General features: G+C 40.5%; 1 protein-coding gene and 1 long non-coding RNA gene across 3 annotated transcripts in view; one reads left to right on the forward strand and one right to left on the reverse strand.

Annotated features, from left to right (window-relative positions):
- EPB41L4A (erythrocyte membrane protein band 4.1 like 4A) overlaps nucleotides 1-14,260 on the forward strand; it is a gene marked incomplete at its 5' end in the record, with an annotated part of 139,382 nt that extends 125,122 nt beyond the window's left edge. The window contains 6 exons of the mRNA XM_082497205.1: nucleotides 4,038-4,157; nucleotides 9,874-9,921; nucleotides 10,562-10,630; nucleotides 11,520-11,630; nucleotides 12,517-12,598; nucleotides 14,112-14,260. Of these exons, the coding sequence (XP_082353331.1) occupies nucleotides 4,038-4,157; nucleotides 9,874-9,921; nucleotides 10,562-10,630; nucleotides 11,520-11,630; nucleotides 12,517-12,598; nucleotides 14,112-14,240 (559 nt within the window). The 3' untranslated portion in view covers nucleotides 14,241-14,260. The remainder of the gene's footprint in view (nucleotides 1-4,037; nucleotides 4,158-9,873; nucleotides 9,922-10,561; nucleotides 10,631-11,519; nucleotides 11,631-12,516; nucleotides 12,599-14,111) is intronic.
- Nucleotides 14,261-20,885: 6,625 nt separating this feature from the next.
- On the reverse strand, nucleotides 20,886-26,490 carry LOC309683018. 2 transcript variants are annotated; one of them, XR_014270182.1, is made up of 5 exons: nucleotides 25,825-26,490; nucleotides 25,176-25,246; nucleotides 24,212-24,351; nucleotides 22,227-22,517; nucleotides 20,886-21,773 (listed from the first exon to the last, which is right to left on the reverse strand). It is a non-coding gene; the product is annotated as an uncharacterized lncRNA (long non-coding RNA). The 2 variants fall into 2 exon arrangements; XR_014270181.1 differs by lacking the exon at nucleotides 22,227-22,517.
- Nucleotides 26,491-26,826: the final 336 nt, after the last annotated feature.

Below are 26,826 nucleotides of genomic sequence, written 5' to 3' on the forward strand. Positions count from 1 at the left end.
ATCAAGTCTTCCTGCAAACAATACTCAATTTGTCACTGTGATAGCTATTAATCTCAACTGGATTTATTTTGCATGCCAGTAACAAGGATTCTTTTTCTATAAGACATAAATCAACTTGTCCCCTTGTTGAAAGGAAAGTTGTAATGGGCTTGGAGTGCAAGGGCAACGCTTTTTTGTCAAAAGTGTCTTTAAACAGAAACTTTGGTTTTGAGTTAAATTTCTCTCAACTTCTTTGGTTTTTTTTTTGTTCCTGTTGTTATCTGTGTTGTCAGCAAGCTAAAGATTTTGCCCCAAAATTGTTATGATTTGATCATTGCTTTTAAGTAACATATTTTATGTAGAGATTGTGCTATGTTGTTAAATGTGAACGTAGTACCTTTCTTTGCAGCTGCAAAATGAATGCTTTATTGCTTCATATATCTATCTAGTAGAGTTCTGCTGTGGTACAACAGTACTCTGAGCGTGCTTATGCAGCTTGTTTTAATAGCTGTCATGCTACTTTATATATTTAGATTTTCAGTATTTTGGTCAAATTAAGGAGATGAGTAACGGTGATGAATTTTGTTGTAATTTACAACAAGTAGAAGAAAGGAGGCAGAGTAGAAATAAGAAGTACCTGGAGATAAATGAATGCATTGCTCAGGACTGTGCTTGCCACGCAGCAGTAATAGATAAAAAAAAAGGTCAATATTTCTATTAACAATGACAAGCAAATAATAATGGAGTTTAGTAGGAGGGCCTATAAGGAAGAAAGAATAAGTGATAGAGGATGGCTCTCTATGTGATGTGACCAAATGAGAGTAGGAATGTGTGGAGGAAAGAAAAAAGTACGGCATGGATGGAAAATAAATAAATTGGGTAAGTACATAAGAAGGTAAATAAGACATCTTTCAGTGAGATATGTAACAAAAGTCATTCTAGGGGACAGAGAAGACTGAAAGATAAAAAAAATCTGGAACCTAAATGATTTTTTTTCACATCAGTTCTTTGAAATAAAAAAAGTGAAAGTATAAAAACTGAATTTATTTAGGAGGGAAAAGAAATGCTGAAGTAGAATGGGATTACAGTGTGGTCATGTGATGAAAACTCAAGCATATTTAGAGGACGGATTCAGGAACAGAACCAATACCAGCAAGGCTGATTTCAAAAGTATGAAATTTTACACAATTCCTGACTCATACTTCTGCTTTTTCCTGACTACAGTTAGGACATTATGGTCTTTTAATAAGTAGTATTGAAAATTTCCTGTGGCCTTTTACAAGAGGCAAAGGCTATAGTATTCCAATTGTCAGACTCTAAGCTTTAGTTTCAGGGTTTTTTCTTCAGGTTGTGTAAAAGGTAACACAGGGGAAATACATTGCAGTATAACAGAATGGAGAAAACTTCAGGGAAATAAAATCTTACCTTACAGTGGTCCCAGATTTGGCAGAAGAGTTGCTTCCTTCTCTGTGTTCCTATCAAAGAGCAGTGCTGTGCTGTAGCATTGTTCTTCATTATCAGTCCTCTGTAGCTGTAGGGGGAGAGGTCTAAAGGTAGCCCTGTATGGCATCTATGTGCTTAAGTCACTCTTGGAAATGATGGAACCCAAGTGTCTAAAGTGCAGTAGAGTTCAACTAGTGTCAAAATATAAATATCATCTAAGATTGTGATGACACCATAGGAAAGCAGGGGCTCCTGTAGGTATGCTGTTTGTCAAAAGAGTCAGTGAAGCACATTTTAAGAAGGAACCTAAGGAAGACTTAAAACCTCTGCATGGTGCGATCAGCGTGGTTTAACCAGGGGTGTATCTCCTAATGCACTTACCCCAGCATCAACTAACCAGGATTTCTTTGCTGTGACCATCTCATTGTAATGCTACTTAGAGATGATAGTACTTAGTTTGGATTTTTTCTTTCTTTTTTATTGCTATATTTTGTTTAAAAAATGGTCTTTAAGTGATGCTGAACAATGTTTGAATTTTTGTTGGAAACCATATATTATTGACAGCTATTATGTTCTCCAAAGTCTTGAAATCTTTTCTTCTTTTATATTGTCCTTCTTTACCTTTAAAACTTTTAAGACTTTCATTTATGTAGAAGAACACTTTTCTGTTGTCACTGCAGTTTTATTCCCTGTTGGGCCCAAGGGTTTCCATTAGCAGAATAAACTGGAGGAGAAATGGTGTGTTTACTCTCTTAATGAAAGAGGTCATTCGTCATCGTTGTGGAAGTGTGGTTTCAAACACGAGGTGCAGGGTCTCATGTGCTCTGTGCCAGAGTACGGACCTCGTGCTCTGCTGCATTGCTTGGGTTTCCTGAGAAGAATTAATAGCTTTTATTTTTTTTTTTTATGGCAAGCATCTGAATGCCTCCTTCAGAGCACAGCTGTCTACTTGACCTGTTAGGAGTTGTTTTTTTGGGAGAGGTGGAGCGAAGTACTGGCCAGCGGGCACACCCACCACCCACGACAGCAGCGCTGGCCTGGCAGCCACCCATCCTCTTTTTGTGCAAGTGGCTGCCGTATGCGCGAGGCAGTTGATAGTATTTATACCATATGGGATGATTGCTGTCTCCACAAATTGGATTATTCAGGATGAAAATCACAATTCATTACTTGTTGCTGTGTGAGTTCTACTAAATCCTTAGACAGAAGTTTATGTTAATCCCTGTCACCAGATTACAGGTTTAAAAAGACTTGCTTACAAATCGGAACCTGATGTTGCCGTCTTCTCCAGATGCTCGGTGCCATTTGTTAGAGTGGTGGCCGTTTACAGTAGCTGGGGATCCAGCTCAGCATTCATTACGCATGTGAGAGAAGAACTGATTAAAGGAAAAGCATCAGCCTGCATAGCCAGTTTAGCCTGATACGATTGGAGACTCAAGGAGAAAGGTACACACATAGTGAAGAGCAACAACAGCATGCTCTGCATTTCCTAGACAGCCAACATCTCCAGTGTAATCCCTTTATCTCTGTTGGTTTGTTTGTTTGCTTTACGTGTCAGTCTTCCCATTTTTTGTTAAGCCCCTCTGGATTCCTCAGCATGCCAGTCGTACCGTCCTATCAGAGAACCTCCCCTTGGAGTGGTATTTTCCAGGGTTATTCTAAATCCCTGCTGAATTTTGATTTCACTGCTGTGACCAAAGTAGATCCATTTGTTCCACCTTAGAGTTTCATCATACCACTCATATCTGCAGCCTCAAAACTGTGAAGCATCTGTAGAAATTTGAGTGGCCAAACGCTGGCACGCCGGTTGGCCTGGTGGGTTGTGTCATCGTAGAGTTACTTCAGCCTGATAACAAACGTGCTGAATTGAGAGGATTTTGACATTTGGGTTAATCTGTACTACATTCCAGTAATGGATTCATGGATTTTAACAACAAAAAAAATAAACCCAAACAAAAACCCCCAAATAAAAAAAAATAAAAGCATATCATGTTGTTTAGAAGCACACAAGCAGAGGCAGGGGCCGAAGTCACAGATGATAGTGCAGAAGGGATGCTATGGTGGGATTAGGTATGTCTGGGTCAGCCATGGAAATCTGCATGCATCCTGGGCTTTGTTGCAGGTCAGGATGAAGGGACCACTTCCTCTGAGCGGGAACTCCCCTGAGGCATCCCTGGGGGATTTTCCCTGGATCCTAGGAAGGTGTGCGTGCCGCAACAAAGTATTTTGAAAAGTTGTAGTAGTGGAGCCTTGTATCATGATGTGGTACTTACATTTGCTGTAGATGAGGTGGGCTGGAATATGTAAACAGAAAACAAATTCTAGATGTTTGTCTTGGGCTGGGGCAATGAATTCAAGTTGTGGACCTGTCCTTGAAGGGCTGGGTCATCTCATTTTTGGATTACGCTGTTTGTGAATAATGAACCAGTGAGTTTTCTTTGATACAGGTCCTTACATTTTAGTGTAGTTTGGGAACATTAACTAAAATTTAGCAAGGTGAAAAGTTAAGTATTGCATTCAGGACCTGGATTTTTGTGGGGAGAAAATACCCCATTGCTTCTCAGAGCATCGGGCATAAGAGACCTCAGACTGAACTCACGCTACTTCTTTTGCAGATTACGGCAAGAGAATGACATGGTTGACTCAGCTCCCCAGTGGGAAGCTGTGCTACGGCGACAGAAGGAGAAAAATCAGGCAGATCCGAACTACCGTCGATCCAGGCACAGATCTCGATCGTATGTAACCCTTGCCATCTTTGACGTGAAAATTAAGGCTGCTGTAGCATGTTAAAAACCAGGAGGAGTATCTCCAGCATGGTGGTGGCCCTCAGCTGCTGAGGAACAGAGACTTTCACATGTCATGTTCTCACATAAGCAGATTTGTCTTTGTGGTCAAACTCCCTTTGTATAGTGATTTGAATTTCAGGGCACAAATAACACAAGAAGGGCTTTGTAACAGAGCTAGTCAGGAACTCCCTCCATCGCCTTGGATGGAGTCCTGGATGGTTTTGTGGCTCATTGAGTGTTAGCTCTGTAATGAGGGCAGCGATTCCCGTCTTCTAAGCATCAAGTCTGTGAAAACATTCAGATTTTGTGTGATAGATGCAGGCATTTTTTTTGTGAAATCCACGCACACTTGTTTAATTATATAACGTCTGTGGTATTGTTCCAGATGAGACCAGCTACTGATGTCCCCATGTCAAATTACCATTGGCAAGCAGCTGTCAGTGATTTATTGCATCCTGGTGTCAGGATTTCCATGATGGAGCCGTGCTGCCAGGCAGTGCCATTCCTGCTGACAGCTGGTGTTGACATGGTGAAGTTGTTGGCTTATAAAATTAATTTCCTCAAACTAATGAAAATGCCGTTTTCTTTTAATTTATATTTTTCTTCTAATGGCATGTTTTGGGTGTATAGACACACTGTTTTGTGTCATGCTTGTGTCCAGCCTAATGTGCCATCCCAGCAACCGTCCAGAGCAGTGCCACCACCAGGGTGCCCAGCAGGGAGGGCAGGGCAAGGCAGGGCAAGAGGGGTTGAAGAGTGGCAGGAGAGCAGCTATGAGGCACTGGGAGAGAAGGCAAGAGAGAGAGCAGCCTTTGAAACTGTGTCCCCACCGTCACTGCCTGGCTGACACTGATGAGTTGCCAGCCCTGATGCTGATGGTGTAACGTGTGACCTCTGTAACACACTTACAGAGGTACTTCCCGTTAATGTCTTTTCTTAAGTTTACCTTTCATGTTAAGACTTATCACCAGAAACTGCGTAGTGCCTTAAACGATTGTTTCGTTCATGCTGACTGAAACCGTAATCCACACTGAATTTTCCAGTATTAAAATCCACTTGCATTGTGTTTTCAGTTGCCCTTGTTGCTAGAACTCGTTTCTGTCTCCAGTTTCATAGTGTACAGTTTTCGTTCTTTTATGAAAAATAGAATTTGCCATTAAAATTCCAAATGTTGGAATTTTTACTTTAACTGGCTTTGTACAGACTTGTTCACTTTCAGCTGCACAAAAGTCAAATGTTATTAGGTGTAATTATACAGTGATATATTACTAAAAATCAAGACTATTAAAGCTCGCTTGTATGGAATCCACAAAATATAACTGATTAAGTTTGATTTACATTTTTTTACTGTACACAGAAAGTGCTGTATACTAGGAAATGTACTCAGTGAATAATGGTTAGGTTAAATTTATTGCCAACTTTTCTTTTTTCCCATAGGCCAAGTAATTTTCATTGCTTGGACAGCACGGGCTCCCTCTTGTGGCTAACTTAGCTTATGAAATGTCTTTTATTCTCCAGCACAGTGACATTCTGAGTTATATTTTATTTATACTACTCTTAGCAAAAAAAATAAATGTGTTACTGAACAAGGAGAGGTCCTAGGTGAAGCAAAGAAGTGAGGAAATCCTTAAGATTTTGCATGGCTTCTCATTTATTTTCCCTATTGTGTTAGTGATGAATATATTCCTTCTTTTTCTCTAACTCTTCAGTTTAAAAAAACAAAATGAAAACAAAAAAATAAGCCAAAACCTCCCAAGTATGGCAGAGATCCTTAATATAAGCAAGTAGGAACTAAAAAAGTAAAATGGTAATTCCTTTCAAAGTGCGTTAAAAACATTTTAGTAAAAGCATTTTAACTGTTAAAGTGCCATAGGTTATAAGAGTATTTCTTTAATTTAGTTTGGCTCAGCTGTTTGCTTACATGACTGGATGCCGGTCAGAGGGAAGGGAAGCATGTGGTTCCCTAAGGTGCAGGGTATATATAGTTGGGTTTGTTTTTAAATCTGGTTATACGGTCATTTAAATTTGCACATTTAACAATTTATACAAAACCTTCATTTTAGTAGGACAGATAAGTCTTCCACATTAAGTTCCTTGTTGCAGTCAGCTTAACTAGAGGTTCACTTTGGAACTGTGACGTAATAGCTGAAATATTTGTTACTGTGCTTGGCACAGTGCATTTCATTTGTTTGATAATGAGTGATATTAATCGTTGGTGGTGGCTTCTTGGTTTTAGGCTTAAAAATATTTGACAAGGATTTGACCTTTCTTTCTCCTAAAGGAATCAGCAAATAGAGAGTGCTCCCCATTCTAGTTCTACAGGGTTTATTTTCAAGAGTTCATGTAAAACATCTGTGTAGCCAAAGGGCTTTTTTTAATTAAGAAGAATGGCCATTAAAATTCCATGGCTATTGAAATTTACCATTTGTGACTCAAACTGAAATATTAATAAGGCTGCAGATGCAGACGCAAAAAATAATGTAGACCTTATTAATGTGTAGAGTTGTTCAAGCTTGTGAAAACGAAATAAAAATAAACAAAAAACCTCCAGGAGACTCATCACTTACAGGGAATTCCCCTTAGGTTTCCTCTGAGAATCTGATTAGCGTACAAATTGTCCAGGAGGTATTGATTCGGATACTGCAGTAGGACAGTATGAGTATACGTTACATGTCAAAACTGTGAGTTCTTAACCAATTCACAGTAAAAAGATGAAAACAAAGTGAAAGAAGGCTTTAAAGATTTAATAGAAGGATTGCTTTGTTGTGGGCTCTTAAGACCTATACAAACATGAATTTCCTATGCAGTATATGCAATACCTACATTTCACCTTAACAATACCTTTCTTTTTGTAAGCTTTTCTTCATTTTGCCTTCAAAGGAAGCAGGAACAGGCCTTTGGAAGGAAAATGCTTTTATTAAGATACTTTATCTGTATCATATTTCTGGATTTTTGGGGGGGGAGTTAACTAGAATAAATGCTGTGAGGTTATCCTAGTATGGTAACACTGTTTAAACAGATGGAAAATAAATAACGTCAACATGGGAATTTATAAAAGCAGTTTGCTCTGGGGAATAATTGTGTTTAGCCCTTTTATTTTATTTTTTTTTTTCATGGGATGCCATATTGCTAAACCAGTATTTTACAAGAGTGGCTTCCTTATTAGTGTAGTTGGAGGGGTGAAAGAGGGGAGGATGACAGAGATGACAGAATTAAATGCCTGGAAAAAACCTCCTGGAGAGGTCGCAGAAAGCAGGAGGCACAGTTCTTAGAAAATGGAGAAACAAAGATGCCGTCTTATTTAACCGCTCTCTCTCCGCCCTGTCCCACCAATTAGTATTTCTTCCTGTAGGTGAGGCTTCACATGATGTTTGACAACCTAAGGCCACATCGTGGACCATTTTATTTCCATGTATAAGTAAAAGCCATGAGAAGATCAGATTGGTGGGTGGTGTGCACAATACCCTTCTTTGTGGGGATCCTGGGTTTGGGAGCGACCTTGAGGCTTTGCTTCCTGGGGCAAACTGGGGCTTGTAAGCATTACAAAGCCTCCCTGGAGAAGCTGGCGTTTTTCAGGGAGCTTTTGCATTCCCCCGCTGCCTGATTATTCAGCCTCAGAAGAGGATGCCTATCTTCCCAGCCCCAGGGTGAATGCAGGGTTTGCAGCTGCTATTTTGTGAGCAGGGGGTTGCATGGAAGGAGAAATCAATTCAAAACTGAGGGGTGAAAAAGGCTATTAAGTGTTACTGCATACCAGGCTACTGCATCAGGGAGTTAAAACCAGCATGGACAGATGTATGGAGTAGAGAAGGAGAAGTAAATGCAAGAAGGGAGAAGGAGAGATAGGAGAAGTGAAGATCAGAGAAAATTAAATGCATTATAATAAACACAAACACATGAAGCCTGAAACAGCTCTGAGTGCCAATAAAAATCAGACTGCAAGCTCCTTGTGGCCATAGCTGTTGCTGCCACAAGGACCTGAGCAGTCGGAACGGACAGCAGAGCGCTCTGTCAATGACAGGAGTCGTCTGGGGCGGCTGCATCATGCTGCCTGGAAAGCCATCACCACCTCGGAATCTGAGAAGGTTATGGATTAGTTCATATTAGTCCCACTAGGGAATCACAAATGTGTGGCTGTTTCTTGCCCTTCTGTCCATCTCTGGTATTTATAAAGCAGTAAACTAATCTCTCCCAGTATTTCTGCACCTGTAAGATTTTTAAAAAAAACAACAAACCTCAAAACATTACCATCCCTAAATAATCTGTCTTTACACTACTCTAAAACATTTACTGCAATATAGAACATTATTGCTAGGCTGAAGTCTGGAAATGAGCCAAACACAGTTACAGTGAAATAAGAAAACAGCGAAATTGTTAGTGCTAGAGACCAGTTTGGAATTATTTCTGATACAGCTCTGCCACTGGGTGAGGGAGAGGCCATTGAACAGATGCTAAAGCACAGAACTCTGCTGTCCTCCTTGATCTTCATTTAAATTTGGATTGTGTCACTCCAAAAGCATCTTTGAATATGATAGGCCCTTTTGTTTAAGGAAAAAAAGCAAGCTGTATGATCTCATGGTGTAGACTTAATCTTTAGAAACTGTGACTTCAGTGGGAGCATTTATGCCTGCTGAATCCATCTAAAAGTTGCATACCTTGTGTTTCAGATGGTGTGGAACAGTCTAGCTGTGGACATTGAGTTTATATAATCCCAACGAAAAGAGTTACCTGATCTCTCCATGCAAATGTAGTTCTTGCCACTGTGTAAAATGCTTATTTAATCTCTTACTCTGCATGGGTTTTGGTGAATTCTAGGTGCAACTTCAGCAACAGTAGTGGTTTCGCACTAACTTTGCAATAAAATGGGATAAGAAAAATAAAAATAAAGGGGATCCAGTTTGGAGACAGTATCTTCTGTAATTCAGTGGGAAATGTGAGGCATGCCATTCAGGCTTGCTTTAGTACGTCTATGTCTGCAACAGGGAAATTGCAATTCCGGCTAAGTACTTTCCCTGTGAATGAAATACTTGCTAAAATATTTGTGTGTGTGAGTTTGTGTAGTTGCTTGTTTGGTTTGTTCATTGTTGGTTTTTTGTCCTGGACATCACAAAGGTAAATGAAGTGAGCAGAAACTCTTCTTGGAAATGACCGGAAAGTGAGAGGTTGTACTGTGATGGCAGCTGAGCAACAGGTCCTCTTTACTGGGGCTCACTGGGAATGGCCAGGGATTACTGGTGTGTCAGCCTGGCGTGGCCTGTCCCTCCTCCTGCCTGGAAAGGTCTCTGTGGGCCACAGGACATTTCTGAGGGCCTTTTCCAAAAGTGCTATGCCAAAACACATTGTCCTCAGCTGTATGAGGGGTGGCAGTAGCTGGACATGGATTTGGCTTCGGAAGTTCTACTGTTGTTTCTATTTTATGCATACTGTTGCTGAAGGCTAGCGGAACAGGAATTGTGATTGAGAGCCTATCATTCAAGAAATGACTTTTCAGTTGAAACAAAGCTGTGAAGTTTAATACATGTTATGAGATAACAAACCTTAAAATTGAAGTCACTGCTGGATTACATTTACCGTGATTTCTGTGCAGGGTCTGTTACTTGAACAGCAATGCGTCAGACGATGGTTTTCACAGTTCTGCCTTTGTTGTCTTTGTTGGTATTTATAGGAGAAGCCCAGATGTACAAGCTAAGGAAGAACTGTGGAAACACATTCAGTAAGTACAGTCCTTGTAGGGTCTGCATGACTGCTTCGTTTGCCTCTAATGTAGTTATTCACGTCCCCTGGCACTGTGGCTATAAGGCATTACGTTCTGATGCAGTTGTGTGCCACAGTAAATTACACAGATGTTAATAACCTGCTGTGTGTAGAACATACTGGAGATCACTGAATGCACTGAATACAGACAACCATTTTATGTAGATGAATTATTAAAGAAGAATACAGCATTCTAGAGATTTATTCCTCTGTGGCTTCCAAAATATTCCTGTTTGTAATACTGACACTTTTTAGGATGAGGCCTTATATGCTGTAGAACTATCAGTTAGGAAGACAGTTAGCTATTCCAAAGCATATTCGATGTTCGGTATACACAAGGTTCACACATATTGTGAGGCAACAAGATCAGGTTTGCAGGGAGGTGAGAGTAAGGTGGAACAGGATGTGACACGCAGTTGAAGCAATCAAAGTGGTTAGACACATTTCTTAATAGGTTTCCTATTTTGATGTCAAGGTAGCCTCAGGGCTGACAACAGCTTGTTTCAGTAAATCTTTTCAGCCTAATATAATAAAAATAAGAACGGTTTTGCAGTTGGTAGCTACTGTTACATTTCTTTACTTTGACTAATCCTTTCTAGGAAGGAGCTTGTGGATCCATCTGGCCTCTCTGAGGAGCAATTGAAAGAAATTCCGTACACTAAAATAGAGTGAGTTTACGTCAGAATTTTTCTTTGTGAATATAAAAGCCCACTTTTCTTATTTTACTGTGAACTCTGTCATACTGAAATAGAAGTGGGTTTACACATAATCCCTAAGCTTTTGTCTACTCCAAATGTTCATCTAGGATGGGTTGGATGAGGATACCTAATAATTTAATAACTTAATATTTTCTCTTTCCAAAATATGAAAAAAAGTCATCTTCATCTCTCCCTCTCTCTCCCACATGCTCAGGAACCTGCCAAATGTCTGTATGTTCTGTATGTCTCCCTATGCCATCCATCAATCAGTTTTATGTCATACACTACAGAAGCAGAGAACTGAATGCAAACAAGCAAATCCATTTATTTCCTAAACTTCTGGTTCCTTTTAAATTTTTATTCCAGTCATCTAAGGTACTGTTTGACCTGTTCAACCCCTTTGCTTGCTTGTCGTGGGCAGCTGCCAGGGCACAGCTATTTCCTTAAGAACCGATAACTATTTCACTGCGATAATTGCCCATTTGGGATGCTGTGTGTCAGTGCAAGCAGCTGCATGTGGCAGAAATGGGATCCTGGTTTGCATTATAATGTGCTTCCACATCACCACTAAACAGAAAAGCTGATATTAAAGCTCTATATATTAATGCATCCTTTATTAAATAGTTTCATTCTCAAATATGGGCATGCCAGTTTGTGACATTTCCACTTTTAAAGCATTGAATTCCAAGTACAGACTTGTAAGAAAAGCATCAGCCTTTTAAATTCAGCCAGTGCAAGAAGCTGTCTGTGATACTTTAATAAGAAATGGGAGGATCTCTCAGTCTGCAGTTGAATTTATGTTTTTGTGCTGAAGATCTGGTTTACTAACCTACCGTTGTGAATTCTGTGTCTCTCATAGGACTCAAGGAGACCCGATCCGCATTAGGCATTCACATTCCCCTCGGAGCTACCGTCAGTATCGGCGGTCCCAGTGTTCTGATGGTGAAAGATCTGTCCTGTCTGAAGTGAAGTACGTGAATGTGGTTATTAGCAATGGACTGGTTTAGTGTGGCCTAAAAGTTTTTCAGAGGAGATCATTGCTAGATTAGAAGTGGCATAAATGTGGTTGGTTGGTTGCTGGCATAGGATTCAGACAACCCTCTAAATAGTTGGTCTTCAGAGCTAAATGACTCAAAACAAGTACAAAACCATTTCTGGTCTATTCTGGGCCACAGAGGCTTTGCCTGATCCACTTGGAAGGGGGAAAAACTGAAAAAGCCAAAATAAACCTCTACACAAAATAAACCTCTTCAATGGTAGGTCATGAAGTTGCCTAAGAGATGAGAACTCATGAGTTGCCTTCCAGATAGCTTCATCCATAATAGACTTAAGACATCATCTTTATTAACTCTGTGATTTGTTTCATGGGAACTCTAGTACAACTCTCTTCAGCAGTGGGTGGATCAGTCTTTCCTAGAAGACTGATTTTTACAAATCAGCGTACTTACGAATGGAAAGGTGACAGCCCCGTTCTCAGTTTTATTAAGGCCCTAAATATCAAAAGCAGTCCCCTGATGATATCACCCACTCAGGAGGATTGTTTTAGCTGGATGGCACCCTGAATGAGGTGTGGCACACCCATGATTTCAGGTGAGACTCATCTTGCATGGATTTGGGCGGCCTCTGTAGACCTGGGGGAGACAGGCCCCTTGAGAAGGGGCGGGATACCCTGAAGGTGCCTACTGACTACTGAGGATCAGCATGATAGCTTTCGGATGTCTAGTCAGGTGGTAAGCCTTTCAGATTTTGCCTTGCAGATCTATGTAGCTATTTGGGTCAATTTCATTATTCTTCCTCTGCATAGTTACAGTTTACTTCATCATAGCAGTATCCATTTTGTAATATTCTAATTCCAGTGCAAAAACTGATCTGGTGCCTCCACTGCCTGTTACACGATCTTCAGATGCAAAAGGTCCCAGCATCCATTTGGCTCAGCAGGTTAGTAGTTGTGCATCCTTTGCAATTTTCCTTTTTTTTTGGAGGGAGAAGGGGGAGTCTATTGCTTTATTTAAATTAGATCTTTATTTTTCAGTGAAAATTAAAGCTGGCTGAGATTTCTTCAGCTGTAGCGTGACTTGAAATTTTACATTTTGCTTGTATTTCCAAATATATGTAGTTGTGTAGCATATGCCTCAGCGAACACCTGCTTCTGCTATACTGGAGGACTCTTTCCTGGTTTGAGTTTGCTTCCTTAAGATGATACCCTGTTCTCCCCAGGAAGAGAATCAACTTACACAATTTCTTAAAATATGCACATATGCTTGGGATGCAGTTGTAATCACAACCTACTGTCAGTTATTCGCTGCTTCTTAGAGTTTTGTTGCTTCGGCTTGAAGCATTGCTTTTTTTTTTTTTTTTTTTCTTTTTTTTCCCCCCAAATGCTGAATGTTGTTTTACATTACAGAAATCTAAAAAGGATAGAACTTGTCTTTTTAAATCTAATCACTGGCTTTTGTCGTACGTTATGGTACCATATCTCTCAGCTTTGATAGTTTTATTAAGCTCAAAATGTGAGAAGCAAATTATATTCAAAAAGCACTTGCTTGCCTGTTGTGCAAGCACATAAAAGGAAAACCAAAACACAGAAGGGAGAATTCCACATACCCAATTTCCCACGCTGGTCATCATGTCTGTTTATCTGACGTGGATATACCAAAACCATGTGCTGATACTGTATATAGCGTGAAAACTGCACAGATTACAACCAGCAAAACATGTCGTATTTTACCTTACAAGCAGTTAGAATAACTTAAGCTTGAACAATTTTAAAACAATAAACAGATACTTTTCACTTTAAGGCTAGCTAACACACTACCTGTTCTGTGATAGGAATTAAGTTCAAGGATATTTGTGTTCCTGCATATGATGGAAGTTGAGAAAGATGTGCTGTCCTTGATGTAAGGACTCGCTCCAGCAGTGCAGGGGAAGTTGGTGTACTTAAGGCTAAGCACATTTATGTGCTTTGTAGAAATAGGTAACTTGTGTGATTGAATGCTGTTCAGAAATTCACGTTGTCTTATTTTCATTCTTATCCAATACAACATGGCTTAAATTCATGCCCCGGAAGGAATTAATTAATGTTACAATGTTCAGAGTCCACAAACACCTCTCTTTTCCCTCTGCCCCAGACATCTGCACAACAGTGGCCATTAATTACTTGTGAGCACTTGCTTGCAGTGTTTTGCTAAATATCAAATAATTACTGGTGGCGCATTGTGAATAGGGAATATGAATCCAGATAGCACAGAGGGGCAGCAGCTGGCAGGGGAGAGAGGAGGCAAGAGGGGGAGAAAGTTCTGTTTGATCAAATGAACGCAGAGTTTAGTATTCCTGGTGTGTGGATAAATTGCTATATCCTCAGACTAAGGCTGTCACAGCAGCAGTTATCAAAATATAGTATTTAAATTCTGCTATACCTTTTCAACAACATGTTTTAATTTGTTCCCTTCAGAGACAGAACGGATCTAAAGACAGCCTAATAGAAGAAACATCTCAGCTATCCACTAACAACATTGACGGAAAACCCACCACTAAGATCATAAAAACTGTACAGGTGTCACGCTTCAAGGTGGAGACTTGACTGCCATAACTGAAGATGGTGAATGGATTTTGTTCTTTGGAAACGGAGAATTTGTGTGTGTGCATGTGTGTGTGTGTGTGCAAGGGAAGGAACTGAAGTCGACATGGTAGCAATTTCTTCAGGACACTTGGAAGCGCCGCCTGCTTGCTGGGAAGGCTCAGCAAAGCTTTTATCACCGACACCATTCTAGTGGTGCGACTGATCAAGGAGAAGCTGCCTGATTAGACAACCAAAAAGAAAAGTCTTAGTAAAACTGAATGATTAGCAGTTACATTTCCAAAAAATGAACAAAAAAATTTGCTGCAACAAAACAGGCTTTATGGTCTGCTCTGTAACTGAATAGCCTTTTTCCAAAAAATGACTGTTAACTGACATGATCAGGACCAGATGCTTCAAGAGAAGCAAAATAGTCATATTTTTGGCCAATTGTGCAATACAGTGTGATATGGGGAGAATTATCTTCACAATCTTATATGGGGATCAACTTGTGTCCTGAGACATAAGTTCTGATAGCTCTTACAAGGTTTATTTTAGCCTAGCACAACAACAGATGCTCATGTTGTTAATACAAATGTTGACTCAACCCATTTTAGCTCAAAAATGATGGACTTGGTAACACCCTGTAGCAGAGAGTTCCAGAGGTGATACAGACTTACTTTCCCTTGGTAGTTTTAAATGTTCTCAATTTTGAAGGCCCTTTTATGTAGAGGGACTATTTAATTGAACATTCCATACCACAGAAATACATCTATCGCCCTATAGTAAACCACACTGGAAAAAAAAAAAAAAGGAGAATATGTACTAGCCATATTAAGACTGCTTAGCAAGGCACTTAAGTACTGGTTAAATGAAACTTGTAGAGTAGGAGAGTAGGATTTAAGACAGCTAGCAAATAGCCTGCCTTTTTTTTTTAAACTAGATTAGCAAGGTCTGCCTTAATCTTTTTTCATATGAGATAATCAATGCTAGTACCTTCTGATACTTTTCTCTGAGCCATTTCTACTATGATAAAATGACAAAGGCAGTATTTCAGGTATGAGAATTGCATTTCTTTTCTATTGTCACGGTAGGAATAGTAAGTTTTAATGATGCTGCACACTGAGTGGGTTATCTTCTAGTACATCTCTGTAGTGATGCCTAGCTCTTTTTCTGTCCTATCACTTTGAACAAATAGCTGAAAGTCATTCATCTGCCTCCTGTTTGTCCACAGTTGGCACATAGATAAGCCTTCTGGCGTTTCGAACTCATTAAGAAGCTTAGCAAAACCTTTGTGTTGTGAAAGTAACTTTTGCTAAGTGTAATCCCCAAACTAAACGTTGAATTTGTCAAACAGCATTGGAAATGGCTGTAGTAGCTCACGTGCCTTTTTACATCTGTCTTCCTTAAACTTGACCTCCCCCACTGCCTCCAGTGATTTGCAGTGATCCTGTGTCTTCTTGAGGGTTGGACTAGGTGACCTTTAAAAGTCTCTTCCAACCCAAACTGTTCTATGATTCTACCCCCTAGCAACACTCTACCAGGGGACTGCAGCCCTGTCAGAAAAGCAGTAGTGTTTGAGAACTGGAGTGAGCACAAGGCATCTAAATTATGCTTTACACAAAGCATGGGATTACTAATACACATTTTAACAAAACTGAGAAGACAAACCGTGTATAATGTGTTTTATTTTCCACCTCATTTTTTTATTCTTTATTGTTTCATGATCTGGGGCAGTCAGGTGGATGCTACCAGCCAGGGTGACAGCTATACAGTTTGTATATTACTATCATAGTATGGATTGGTCTGCAGGTTGGGAGATGCTGCATCGTGCCGGGGAAGGCAGATTCATTTCACAAATATTTTTCTTTGATCACTTATTTGGAACAGTTCTGCTTCTTCAATCTCTGTGAAAAGTCTATGGGAAGGAAATAGCTTAGAACCCCGTTGTGTAAAAATTCTGTTTTCATGGAGGTTCTTCAGCATTTTCTGATTTTACTATGGATTTCATCCTAGGACATTGTTGGGCTTGGCTTAAAATATTTGCTTAAACTGTTTTGTAAATCTTTTAAATAGTTTCATTGTCATTGCTCCAATTTAAAGTGATCTTTTAGGATCTATTTATGACCTTGTGTAGTATTCTCACAAGCACCAGTTAAAAAAAAAAAAAAACAACAAACAAAACAAAGCAAAAAGGAAAAAAAAAAACAAAATCAAAAAGCAAACACACAAAAAACCGTGTCATTGTGGCAAAGATTATGGTGATACAGATTAATCTAGAGCATCACAATCTTTTGGAAGACTACTGAAATACAACAAACCACACAAGAACTGGTTACAGTGTCTGCAATGAAAGCCACTCCTTATTTCTTCAAGGTGTTCCAAACTGGAGCATTATGCACTTGTTTCTAGTTTGTTGCTGTCTAAATCATTACCGTTATTATGCATTCCTTACTCAGGCACAGGCAAGTAGAACATATCTATTACTATGGGAGGGTTTGTGTTGTTATTATTTGAGAATTATCTGTACATACTGTGTCCTTATCTTGCCAATCCTCCAATATTGATCAAGAAGAAAATTACTTTCCAGGTTTATATGCAACCTCATGTTTTCCCATATGTTGTCATCTGCCTGTAGGCTTTTGTCTATTATTGCTCGACACCATCAGCCGAGTGTGTGGTATTTTACTTATCCCACTGTATCAGAAAATAGGCTTCTATCTAGTCTAATAGTGATAGGCTTCAATTCTCAAGTCACAGGACAGTTGTTTCATAATCAAGCCAACTTTTTTGCATTTAAAAGAGAAATTTACAGGGAGTCCTAGATTTGCGGTACTGGTCTTGTCTCCAGTAAGACTACATAGGAAGCAGGTTTTAGAAAGTAGAATGCTCAGTCTGGGGCCTGAACAAGGCAAAACTTGGACAACGATGTAACTGTCAGCTAACAGTACAGAAAAAGAAACTTCTTCCATATACTTAAGCCTCCTTTCCCTTCAAGCATCTTTTCAGTCATTTGAAGAAAGGCACCTTTTCTTGTGATTTTGCTTTTTTTGTGAGAGATGCCTACAAGTGATCAGTCACTGAAAGCACATACTGTGTCACAGCTATGCTCTATAGCCCTAAACCAGCCCGATGACGCCTGTAAGTGGCTGACCTCTTACACCTCTGAGCTACACCTCGCCCTTTTCCACTGTTGCTACCCTTCCCCGGCTTTCTTAGGGCTTGCGCTGCCTTGAGGCAGTTATGTTTTCAGACCTAGCGTTTGCATGTCAGTCTCAAATACTTGTACCTCCTGATGAGTCAGTCAAAAGACAGGAGATGTATAACCATGTCAGGCAAAGTTTACCCTGTCATTGGCTGCCATACAGACCTGTCCTCACATGGACAAAGGACTGATATTTGAGACATTCTCATCCCAATTCTGCTTCTAGTCTGCTGAACTGATCTCAGGCCAACAATTTTAACTTTGTGCCTCTGCATTTACCTCTTCTGAGACTTCCACAAGTGCTAGGAATAGGTAAGTTATGGAACTCTCTCACTTAACTAGCAACACCTACAATGTAGAGATACCTCTTTGCAAAACACGTATTTTATGCAATAAAGAGGGTTTGCTAACCACATCACAAAGGCGTTTTTGTATATCACATATTGGCCCCCTTGCTTGTTAGATGGCTGCTTCTTTTATTAGGAGCTAGCCTTGACCTGCTGTTTTCTATACTGCACTTCTTACCACTATCCCTTATCTTTCAACTCATATTCTAATTGAGCTCATTATATTGAAGATGTTGGTTGGAAAAAAAGAAAACAAATCACTACCATTTAAGTTGCCAAATAAATCATCTTTATACAGGTGAATATTGAACTGAATAGATAGCACATTTTCTTTTGTGAAAGACTGTTTAATTCAAAGGTAGAAAGACATTTGAAAACAACATACATAAACATATCAATGTGATGTGTATGTTCTATGTACATTAAGTATTCATGAAGCAACTGTGTGCTTTATTTTCAATTGAGTTTGATAGATGGCTGTGTCAATACTTGTGTCCAGGTTATTTAAAAGTCAAGTAAAACTTGAATTTTTAGGGCATTCATGGTTGCCTGTGTGTCTTATTTACATTACACAAAGGAGCAAAGCCTTCAGAAACACAGATTCATTTGACAACACCATCTGGTAAAAACAGGTGTAGTACCAATTAAAAACCACTTGGGGATACAGGTTCTCCAGATTAAGTATTTTTTCCAGAAAAAATACTTAGCAGAAAGTTGTCAGCATAAGTTTTACATACCAGTGCATACCTGAAGTTTTACATACCAGTGCATACCCATACTAAAATTTCCTCTTACTTAAAAGTCATTAGAAAACAACAGCAGACTACATAAGCTGTCAAACCAAACATACAAATGTGATGTGTATGTTCTATGTACATTAAGTATTCATGAAGCAACTGCGTGCTTTATTTTCAATTGAGTTTGATAGATGGCCTTAATGTGCCCATTTTAATTTCTGTCCTGTATTTGTCTGCTTGGTAAGAGTTGTGGTGGGTTGACCTTGGCTGGATGCCAGGTGCCCACCAAGCTGCTCTCTCACTCCCCTCCTCAGAAGGACTGAGGGGAAGAAGGGAGAAAAAATAAGATGGAAGAAAAACCCTCATGGGTCAATATAAAGGCAGCTTAATAAAGCAAAGGCCGAACGTGGAAGCAAAGAATCAGTAGGTGATGTCCAGCCACTTCTCAGGAAGTAGGGCTTCAGTATACATAGCAGTTGCTCTGGAAGAAAAATATCGTAATAGTGAGTGTGATCACTCTGATCTTCCAAAAAGGCAAGGAGGACCCAGGGAACTACAGACCAGTTAGTCTCGCCTCTGTCCCTGGGAAAGTAATGGAGCGACTCATTCTGGATGTCCTCTCCAAACACGTTGAGGAACAGGAAGTTATTGGAAGTGGTCAACATGAATTTACCAAGGGTAAATCATGCTTGACCAATCTGATAGCTTTCTATGATGTTATAACTGTTTGGCTGGATGAGGGGAGAGCCGTGGATGTCATCTACCTTGACTTTAGCAAGGCCTTTGACACTGTCTCCTATATCACCCTCATTAGGAAGCTGAGGAAGTATGGGCTAGATGAGGCGACAGTGAGGTGGATTGAGAGTTGGCTGCGGGACAGAACTCAGGGTTGTGATCAGCAGCACAGAGCCTAGTTGGAGGCCTGTAACCAGTGGTGTCCCCCAGGGGTCAATACTTGGTCCAATTTTGTTTAATATATTCATTAATGACCTGGATGAGGGGACAGAATGTATCCTCAGCAAGTTTGCTGAGGATACCAAACTGGGTGGGGTGGCTGACACCCCAGAGGGCTGTGCTGCCATCCAGCGTGACCTGGTCAGGCTGGAGAGCTGGGCAGAGAAGAACCTAATAAGGTTCAACAAAAGCAAGTGCAGGGTCCTGCATCTGGGGAGGAAGAACGCAAAGCCCCCCCCCCCCCCCCTTACCTTTTACTGCTGAGCAGGAATATCCCTTTGATCAGTTTGGGTCCACTGCCCCATTTATGTCCCCTCCCAAGATCTTGCCCACCCCCAGCCTACTGGTGAGGGGGGAATGTTGGAGACACAGCCCCAATGCTGTGTGAGCACTGCTCAGCAGTAGCCAAAACACCAGTGTGTTATCAACACCATTCTAGCTACCAATTCAAAGCACAGCACTATGAGGGCTGCTATGAGGAAAATTAAGTCCTTCTCAACCAAACCCAATACAAGAGTTAAGTAAACCACTGCCCTCCCAGCAGGTCACAATTTAAATGATCTACCTTACTCGCTTTTATGCTAAGATCTCAAAAATAGCTAGGACTATGCAGTTATTTCATCAACAATGATACTGGAATGTACTTGACATTCTTAATAACATACTTCTGTTAAATTTACTATAAATAAGACCCTTTGCTAGGCAAAAGGGGTAACAGATTTACATTCAAGAATTCCACCACAGGTCATGCACTGATAGACTGTTTAATAGAACTATCTGTAGTCAACTCAGATGCAGTGTGCTAAAAGCTTAAAGAGGAATTTGGAACAAGCCAGTTTTCTTTCTGTGCACACCTCTAAAGAGTTCTCATTTGCAGCCTTTAATCCTGAGAGCCCTCTTACACAGAGCACTGGAAGCGAGTAACAGAAAGGAGGGTCAGTGCACCAGTAACCTAGTGCACAGATCTTTGTTCTCTTGCTCCCCTAGACCACCTTGGAATCTGTCCTCCTTTCTGCTTTTTAATACTATAAACACCAACAGTCTGTCAGACATTGTGTTAATGTAAAACAGAGGAAGGGGAAAAAAAAAAAAAGATTTAAGGAATCTTGAGGTTTTTTTCCAAGGGTACAGTCCAGTTAGCTACTCATAAAAACAAAAAGGCAGTCCTAATGCTTAACGCCATACTTAATGTTTATCAGCATTACTATTTTAGTCATCAGTGCTCCTTACAGCCATCCATTCCTCCCTCTACCACACTTTTTCTTTGTTCCACCACATTATGAAACAGGTATTACACACTGAAGCTTAAGATTCTAGTTTTTCTTGTTGAAAGAGACTCGACATTTTAGACAGCCATCATTAAAGCTTGGCATTAGCTGTTGCTCTCAAGAATTTTAAAAAAATGAAGTCTTAAAAGCTACTCCTGCCAGTCTTGCACTTCAAGAACAAAGACCCACGAGCAAAACTCCTGAACAGATGGTCTCTTCAGGGAATGTAATCCCTAAAAGAAACCCTAAGCTTTCAAGTGCATCCCATAATTACATGTTGGATAACTAAAAATTAATTACTCTTGTCTAAACCTCCTTCCCTCTTGACAAACCAAAAACTAACTTATGCTTAGAATTTGCATTAGTAATTTGCTTACATTCAGTACTAAAAAATCATACATTTCAAGATATGCAATTTCAGCATTTGCTCTTCGGATACAATTAATTTATGAAAGGTCTTTCTGAAAAAACAAGCAGGAATTCCAGTTGTTATACCTACAGTATTTCACTCTACCTCAATTTTAGTTGAAGCACCATATTATGCAGCTGATCGAGGTAATAATAAACCAAGCTTGCAATTTCGCATGTTGGAGAAGTACCCTTCAGGAAAGGTATTTTTAGAACCCAGGTTTGCTGAATTTTAATTTCTACTTTTCCTCACTACAATACAAATCTCAGCTAACACAGTCTTCTGAGTGCTACAGAAGACCATGGTTTCAGTGATCACCTCCCATCCACTTAATAGCTCCTAGGTTTTATTTAGTCCAAAGGCATGAATTGGTATCCCGAACACAACATCAAGGAAGTCACAACTGTCAAACAGAAACAACTTCTATTATAGCTTGGGAAAGATAGAAATTCTGAAAACAGAAACACATTTTTTTTTTTTCTACGTAAACATTAGCAGACACTGCGTCAATACAGTTAAAAGCACCTCGTGTTACTACATGCAGGCTTAATATTCCATCTTTTCAACTTTTTTTGTTTCTTATAGAGTAGTCTTGCACAGACTTCCACTGCTCTCAGGCTGGTTCTAACAATTCGTCCTAGGGAAAAAAGTAAGCACAGTGTGAGACTGGACCCACGTAGCACACAGCTGTATTCAGTAACATCCTCTAGATCCCTGAGACTGGTACAAAGTTATAAGGATCAGCTTCCCCCTCATCCCTCAGGAAAAACAACCAAAAGCTAAAAATCTGCAAATCTACTTCTGAAAAAGCCTACATGCAAGAGATGCTCTTTGCCCATCTAAGCAAGATTTCAGATCCTAACTACACGTCAGTGGCAGTACTAACACCTTCTAGCTGGTGGCAATCAATAGAAAGTTTTGTAGTAGTAACTTATGCACACATATTATATTTATTGTAATTATAAATATATGGGGATTATATGCAATGGACATTATAGGACATTTTTAAGTGAATAGCAAGCCAGTAATAGAAAGACTAGATTTAGTAACTTTATGTTGAAAAACAAATACCATAGTGGATTACACATACATTTTTCTTCCCAGTGTTTTGACAGGTTCATATAAAAACAGTGCCCATCTTATTCTTCAGCCTTGCAAAAATCCCGAGTGCCTGTGGTGCTGAAGGTCTGGGTGGATTTCACTAATTCATTTGCTTTTGACAGCACTGGTAAAGCACTAAGTGCATCTGTGTTTTTCATGTTGCTCAAGAAGATCTGCACATTTCAATACATGAAGCTTTCTGATTCTAGTATTTTCAAGGGCATTATGACAACTTGAAGGAATTTAATCACTTCACTGAAGATTTCTGTTACATTTTTTCCTGCAAGGAAATCATCAGTGATGTAGTGGATCTTATATCACTCAAGTTCACGTTTGTATGAACATGTGCATGTTCATGCAAAACACTGAACCACCTTCAGTTTAACTTTTCTGAAAAAGTTAGAGTAACTTCTCACCAGGAAATAGCATACATTCTTTAAACAACTCCAGATCAAGCAGTCTGGCAGCTTCTGGGAAATCACTTTCTGAATATCCGTCTGAATATCCTTCGGCATGGACAACTATAGGATCACAAACTTCCTTCAGAACTTGACTCAACTCTGTTTGCACAGCTTGGCTTAAGAGCTTGTCATGCTGTTTTTGTGAGCAGCTGCCAAATAATCAGTCTGCTTTCCCAGAGCTGCAATCACATTCTGAAAGCTGCTGCTGCAAACACCACACAATTATACAATCTGTATTTCTATTTGGTAGTAGTTTGTATAGCATTATAGATATCTAGCACAGTGAAAAAAGAAAGAATAATAAAAAAGGTGGCAGCAAAATTGTTTATCACTCAAAAGCCTTAGTACTCCAAAAGACTTGTTAATGGGTGCCAAATGTTACCACAATTCTTCCTGAAACTTCTCCTTAACTTTTACCTCTTCCAAGTTTTCTTGAACATTTATAGATCTTCCCTGGAAATATATCACTGTGCAGCACTGTGTCGCAGCACCCTCCTTTTCACTATGCTCAAGACGCATGAGCAGGACATCTTTTTATTGGTTTTCTACTCCATTCAATCTACCCTTCATCACTGCTGTACTTTCATATGTTTGAGGAACTAGTCTGCTCACAGTCAGCTGATGCTAAAAAAACCTTCAGCATTTTTTTTTCTTTCACTGAGTACTGCATGAAGTATTCAACAGGAACACTACTCTCTAGCAAGTGGTGTAATATTGCGACCCTTTCTAACTCGCAAGACAATCAGTCATTTCTTCAGTTTGACTTGAAACTTAAGTTTGCACTCTGAATTTCTGCCTCAATTTTGTCTCTACAAATCTACAGCAGGCTGTCTAATAGTTTACTCAGTATGGTTTACACCCCTTGAAATGCAGGTAAGTTATAATGATTTCTCTGTACCGCATTATTCTCACATCACATTTCCAATACTGACCAAGAAGTTACTGGCTTCCAAGACTTGGATTACATGTCATTACTACATACCCTTGGGTACATAGGTTACAGAAACCGCAGTTTCAGCACTGAAGAAATCTTTGATAATACAAACAATTTTTATGAATGGCTTTTTTGCAACACTGAATTTCATGCTTACTTGCACTATTCAACTTTCCAATAGTGTTGGCTTTTCCAAGACTTTACAGTGCGTCAGCACTTTGTGTATTAGATTCTGAGCTTTCATGTTGCAGCAGTCTTTGAACATTTTTAGTCCTTGAATTCTGAACTGCTCCACAGCATCACCCCAAAAACCAAAACATGGAAAAGCACAGACTCCTCTTCGACACACTGGCAGCCACACACCGCTTTTAAAAAGCAACTGACACCAAACTTTTTACTTTAGGGTTTCCACTTTGTTTTTGTTGATGAGAACACAGTCACCAGGCTGATCTCGATTCTCACTAAACTCAAATTTCTGCTCTAAAGTAATTCTGCTGAATTTCTTTTTCAACAGAAAGTCTGCTTCATTAGAAGACAAGGCTGAAGGACACAACTGCACCAGAAATTGTTGTCACTCACCTCATGAAGGAAGTTGCAGGACAGCTGGGCAATCAGTACTTTGCAACCTTCTCCTACATGCCCTTCTCACACTCAGAGGCTTTCACCACAGAGGGCTGTCTCTGTGAACTTCTGAACTTCGAGCAAAACACACCAGAACTCTGTGAGAAGCATTCATAGCATTAAGCATTCTGGTAGGAACAGATCTCACAATCCCCAAAGTAAGAGCCACTGCTGCTAGCAGTATTAAAGTATACTTTATACTTTCAAAAATGCACCAAGGAAAGACTGTTCTATGTACAGCAAGAGTGGAATAGATTATTATCCAATACCAAATAATTGTACAAAGATTCTCTTTAAACCTTTCTGACACCAGACATAAATAACAAAAAGGCAAATGCACAAAGGCAAAACACATTTTTTGCCCCCATTAAAGAAGATTTTCATCTTCTCTGTAGCTGAGTATTCTGAGGCTATAGATAGTTTTTTGCAATAGAAAAAACAGAGGCCACTGCAGGAGTCTGAACTGTTATGTACTAATTACTTGCAGCACAGAAGAACTTATGATGGCTAAACGATGCTAAAAGTGCCTATTATCATTTTAGTTTTTCCTCTTACAATAACTGTCAGACTGCTCATTTAAAAAGACTGAATCATAAAATCTACTATGTAACTGCTCAACCACATAATTTCTACAGATTATTTTTGTCCTTGCAAAAACAGGTAGGAGAAAGGTAAATAACCAGCTCCTTAAGCAGTTTGAGCAAGAATTCCTGTTTGCCTTTTTTGACACCACATTCATTCTGGACAGGAATGAATGGGCAACACAAAGGCAAAAATTTAAGTACTGGAACTGACCACCTCTGAAAAATTAAATTAACAGCATATGACAAAGATCAAGTCATCAACAGGGAAATACTTAAAAATTCACAAGTAAATAATGCTTTAAATAGAGTAAGCATTTCATAAAAAAAGCCAGGCACACCCTGCTCTTGGGACATCTTGTGGTCATGTTGGTGCTTGCTTGGGCCATCGACAGACTTCCACTGCTTTCATCTGAAAAAAAAAGGAGAACACACTTTCACTTGGAAGAGTGACCAAGATACATGGACAGTACAAGGAGCCTAACAAGAAATACTTTAAATAACTTCCCAATTTCAAAGGACAGCAAACTTTATGCCCCACCCCCTGCCCTGAAAAAAAAAAAGCCCCGATCATCCCTGTCAGCACACTTTAAGATTAAGGGCTACTCTATTACACGAGTTCCAGTGGCCTGCTACAGCAAGCAGGAATTATGCAGAAACCCATCAGCATCTCAGAAAGCCATGCTGGCTTCATAGCAAAAGCCTGTCCAAGAGAGTTCAACATAAACCAGCTATATAAAGAAACAAGAACACTCACTCTTCCAAAAGGTGAGCTTTTGGAGAGTTCTCCTAAACAGCAGTGAGAAGCCTACATAGAAACCTTCAAAAGTAGAAACTCTAGGGGAGGAAGGGCCACCTACTATAGAACCATAGAATGGTCTAGATTGGAAGAGACCTTTAAGATCATTGAGTCCAACCATCAGTCTAACACTGCCAAGTCCATCACTAACCCATGTCCCTAACCACCACATCTACACGTCTTTTACATACCTCCAGGAATGGCGATTCTCCCACTTCCACAGGCAGCCCATTCCAATGTTTGATAACCCTTTTTCTGAAGAAATTTTTCCTAATATCTGATCTAAACCTCCCCTGGCACAACTTGCGGCCATTTCCTCTTGTCCTATCCCTTGCTGCTTGGGAGAAGAGACCGACATCTCTACAACCTCCTTTCAGGTAGCTGGAGAGAGAGATAAGATCTCCCCTGAGCCTCCTTTTCTCCAGGCTAAACAACCCCAGTTCCCTCAGCTGCTTCTCGTAAGAGTTGTTCTCCAGACCCCTCATCAGCTTCGTTACCCTTCTCTGGACACACTCCAGATTGTCAGTATCTTTCTTGTAGTGAGGGACTCAAAATTGAACACAGTATTCGAGGTGCGGCCTCACCAGTGCCGAGTACAGGGGGACGACCACTTCCCTAGTTCTGCTGGCCACACTACTCCTGACGCAGGCCATTGATTCACTCAGTACATTGTTTCACGGAGACAAGATAACGCGGGCGGAAGGTCGTCCGTGTGCTAAAGCGGCATGGCTGTTCCCCTCACAAACGGGTACTGCAGCTCCGGCCAAGTCCCCCCAGCCCCCGTGCCCGCTGCACCTCCCGCGGCGGGAAGGGCAATACGAGGCTCTCGGGGAGGACGTTTCAAGGCCGTTAACTGCTCAACCCGCCCCGGACCCCCTCCCGCTGCCGCCTGGCCTACCTCTTCAGCGAGCACCCTGGCTCTGCCGTTAGCAGAGAGCGCTCAGGCGCCCCGGCCCCGGCCCCGGCCCCGGCCCCGGCCCCGGCCCCACCGCAAGCGCGTGCCCACCCTGCACCCCAACCACGGCCCGACGGCTCTCGCGCGCGCCGAGGAAGAGACCAGCAGCCCTTGCTGCTCCCAGAGTGCTTCACGAGGGGCGAACCAATACTTCCGCAACGGGGGGGGGGGGCAGGACGACGGGACACGCCTTGTGCTAGCCTCTCCCGCAGCGCAGAGGCCGAGTACCGGGTTTTCC

The sequence above is a fragment of the Vanellus vanellus genome, assembly GCF_965231255.1.
Source record: "Vanellus vanellus genome assembly, chromosome: Z".
NCBI lineage: Eukaryota > Metazoa > Chordata > Aves > Charadriiformes > Charadriidae > Vanellus > Vanellus vanellus.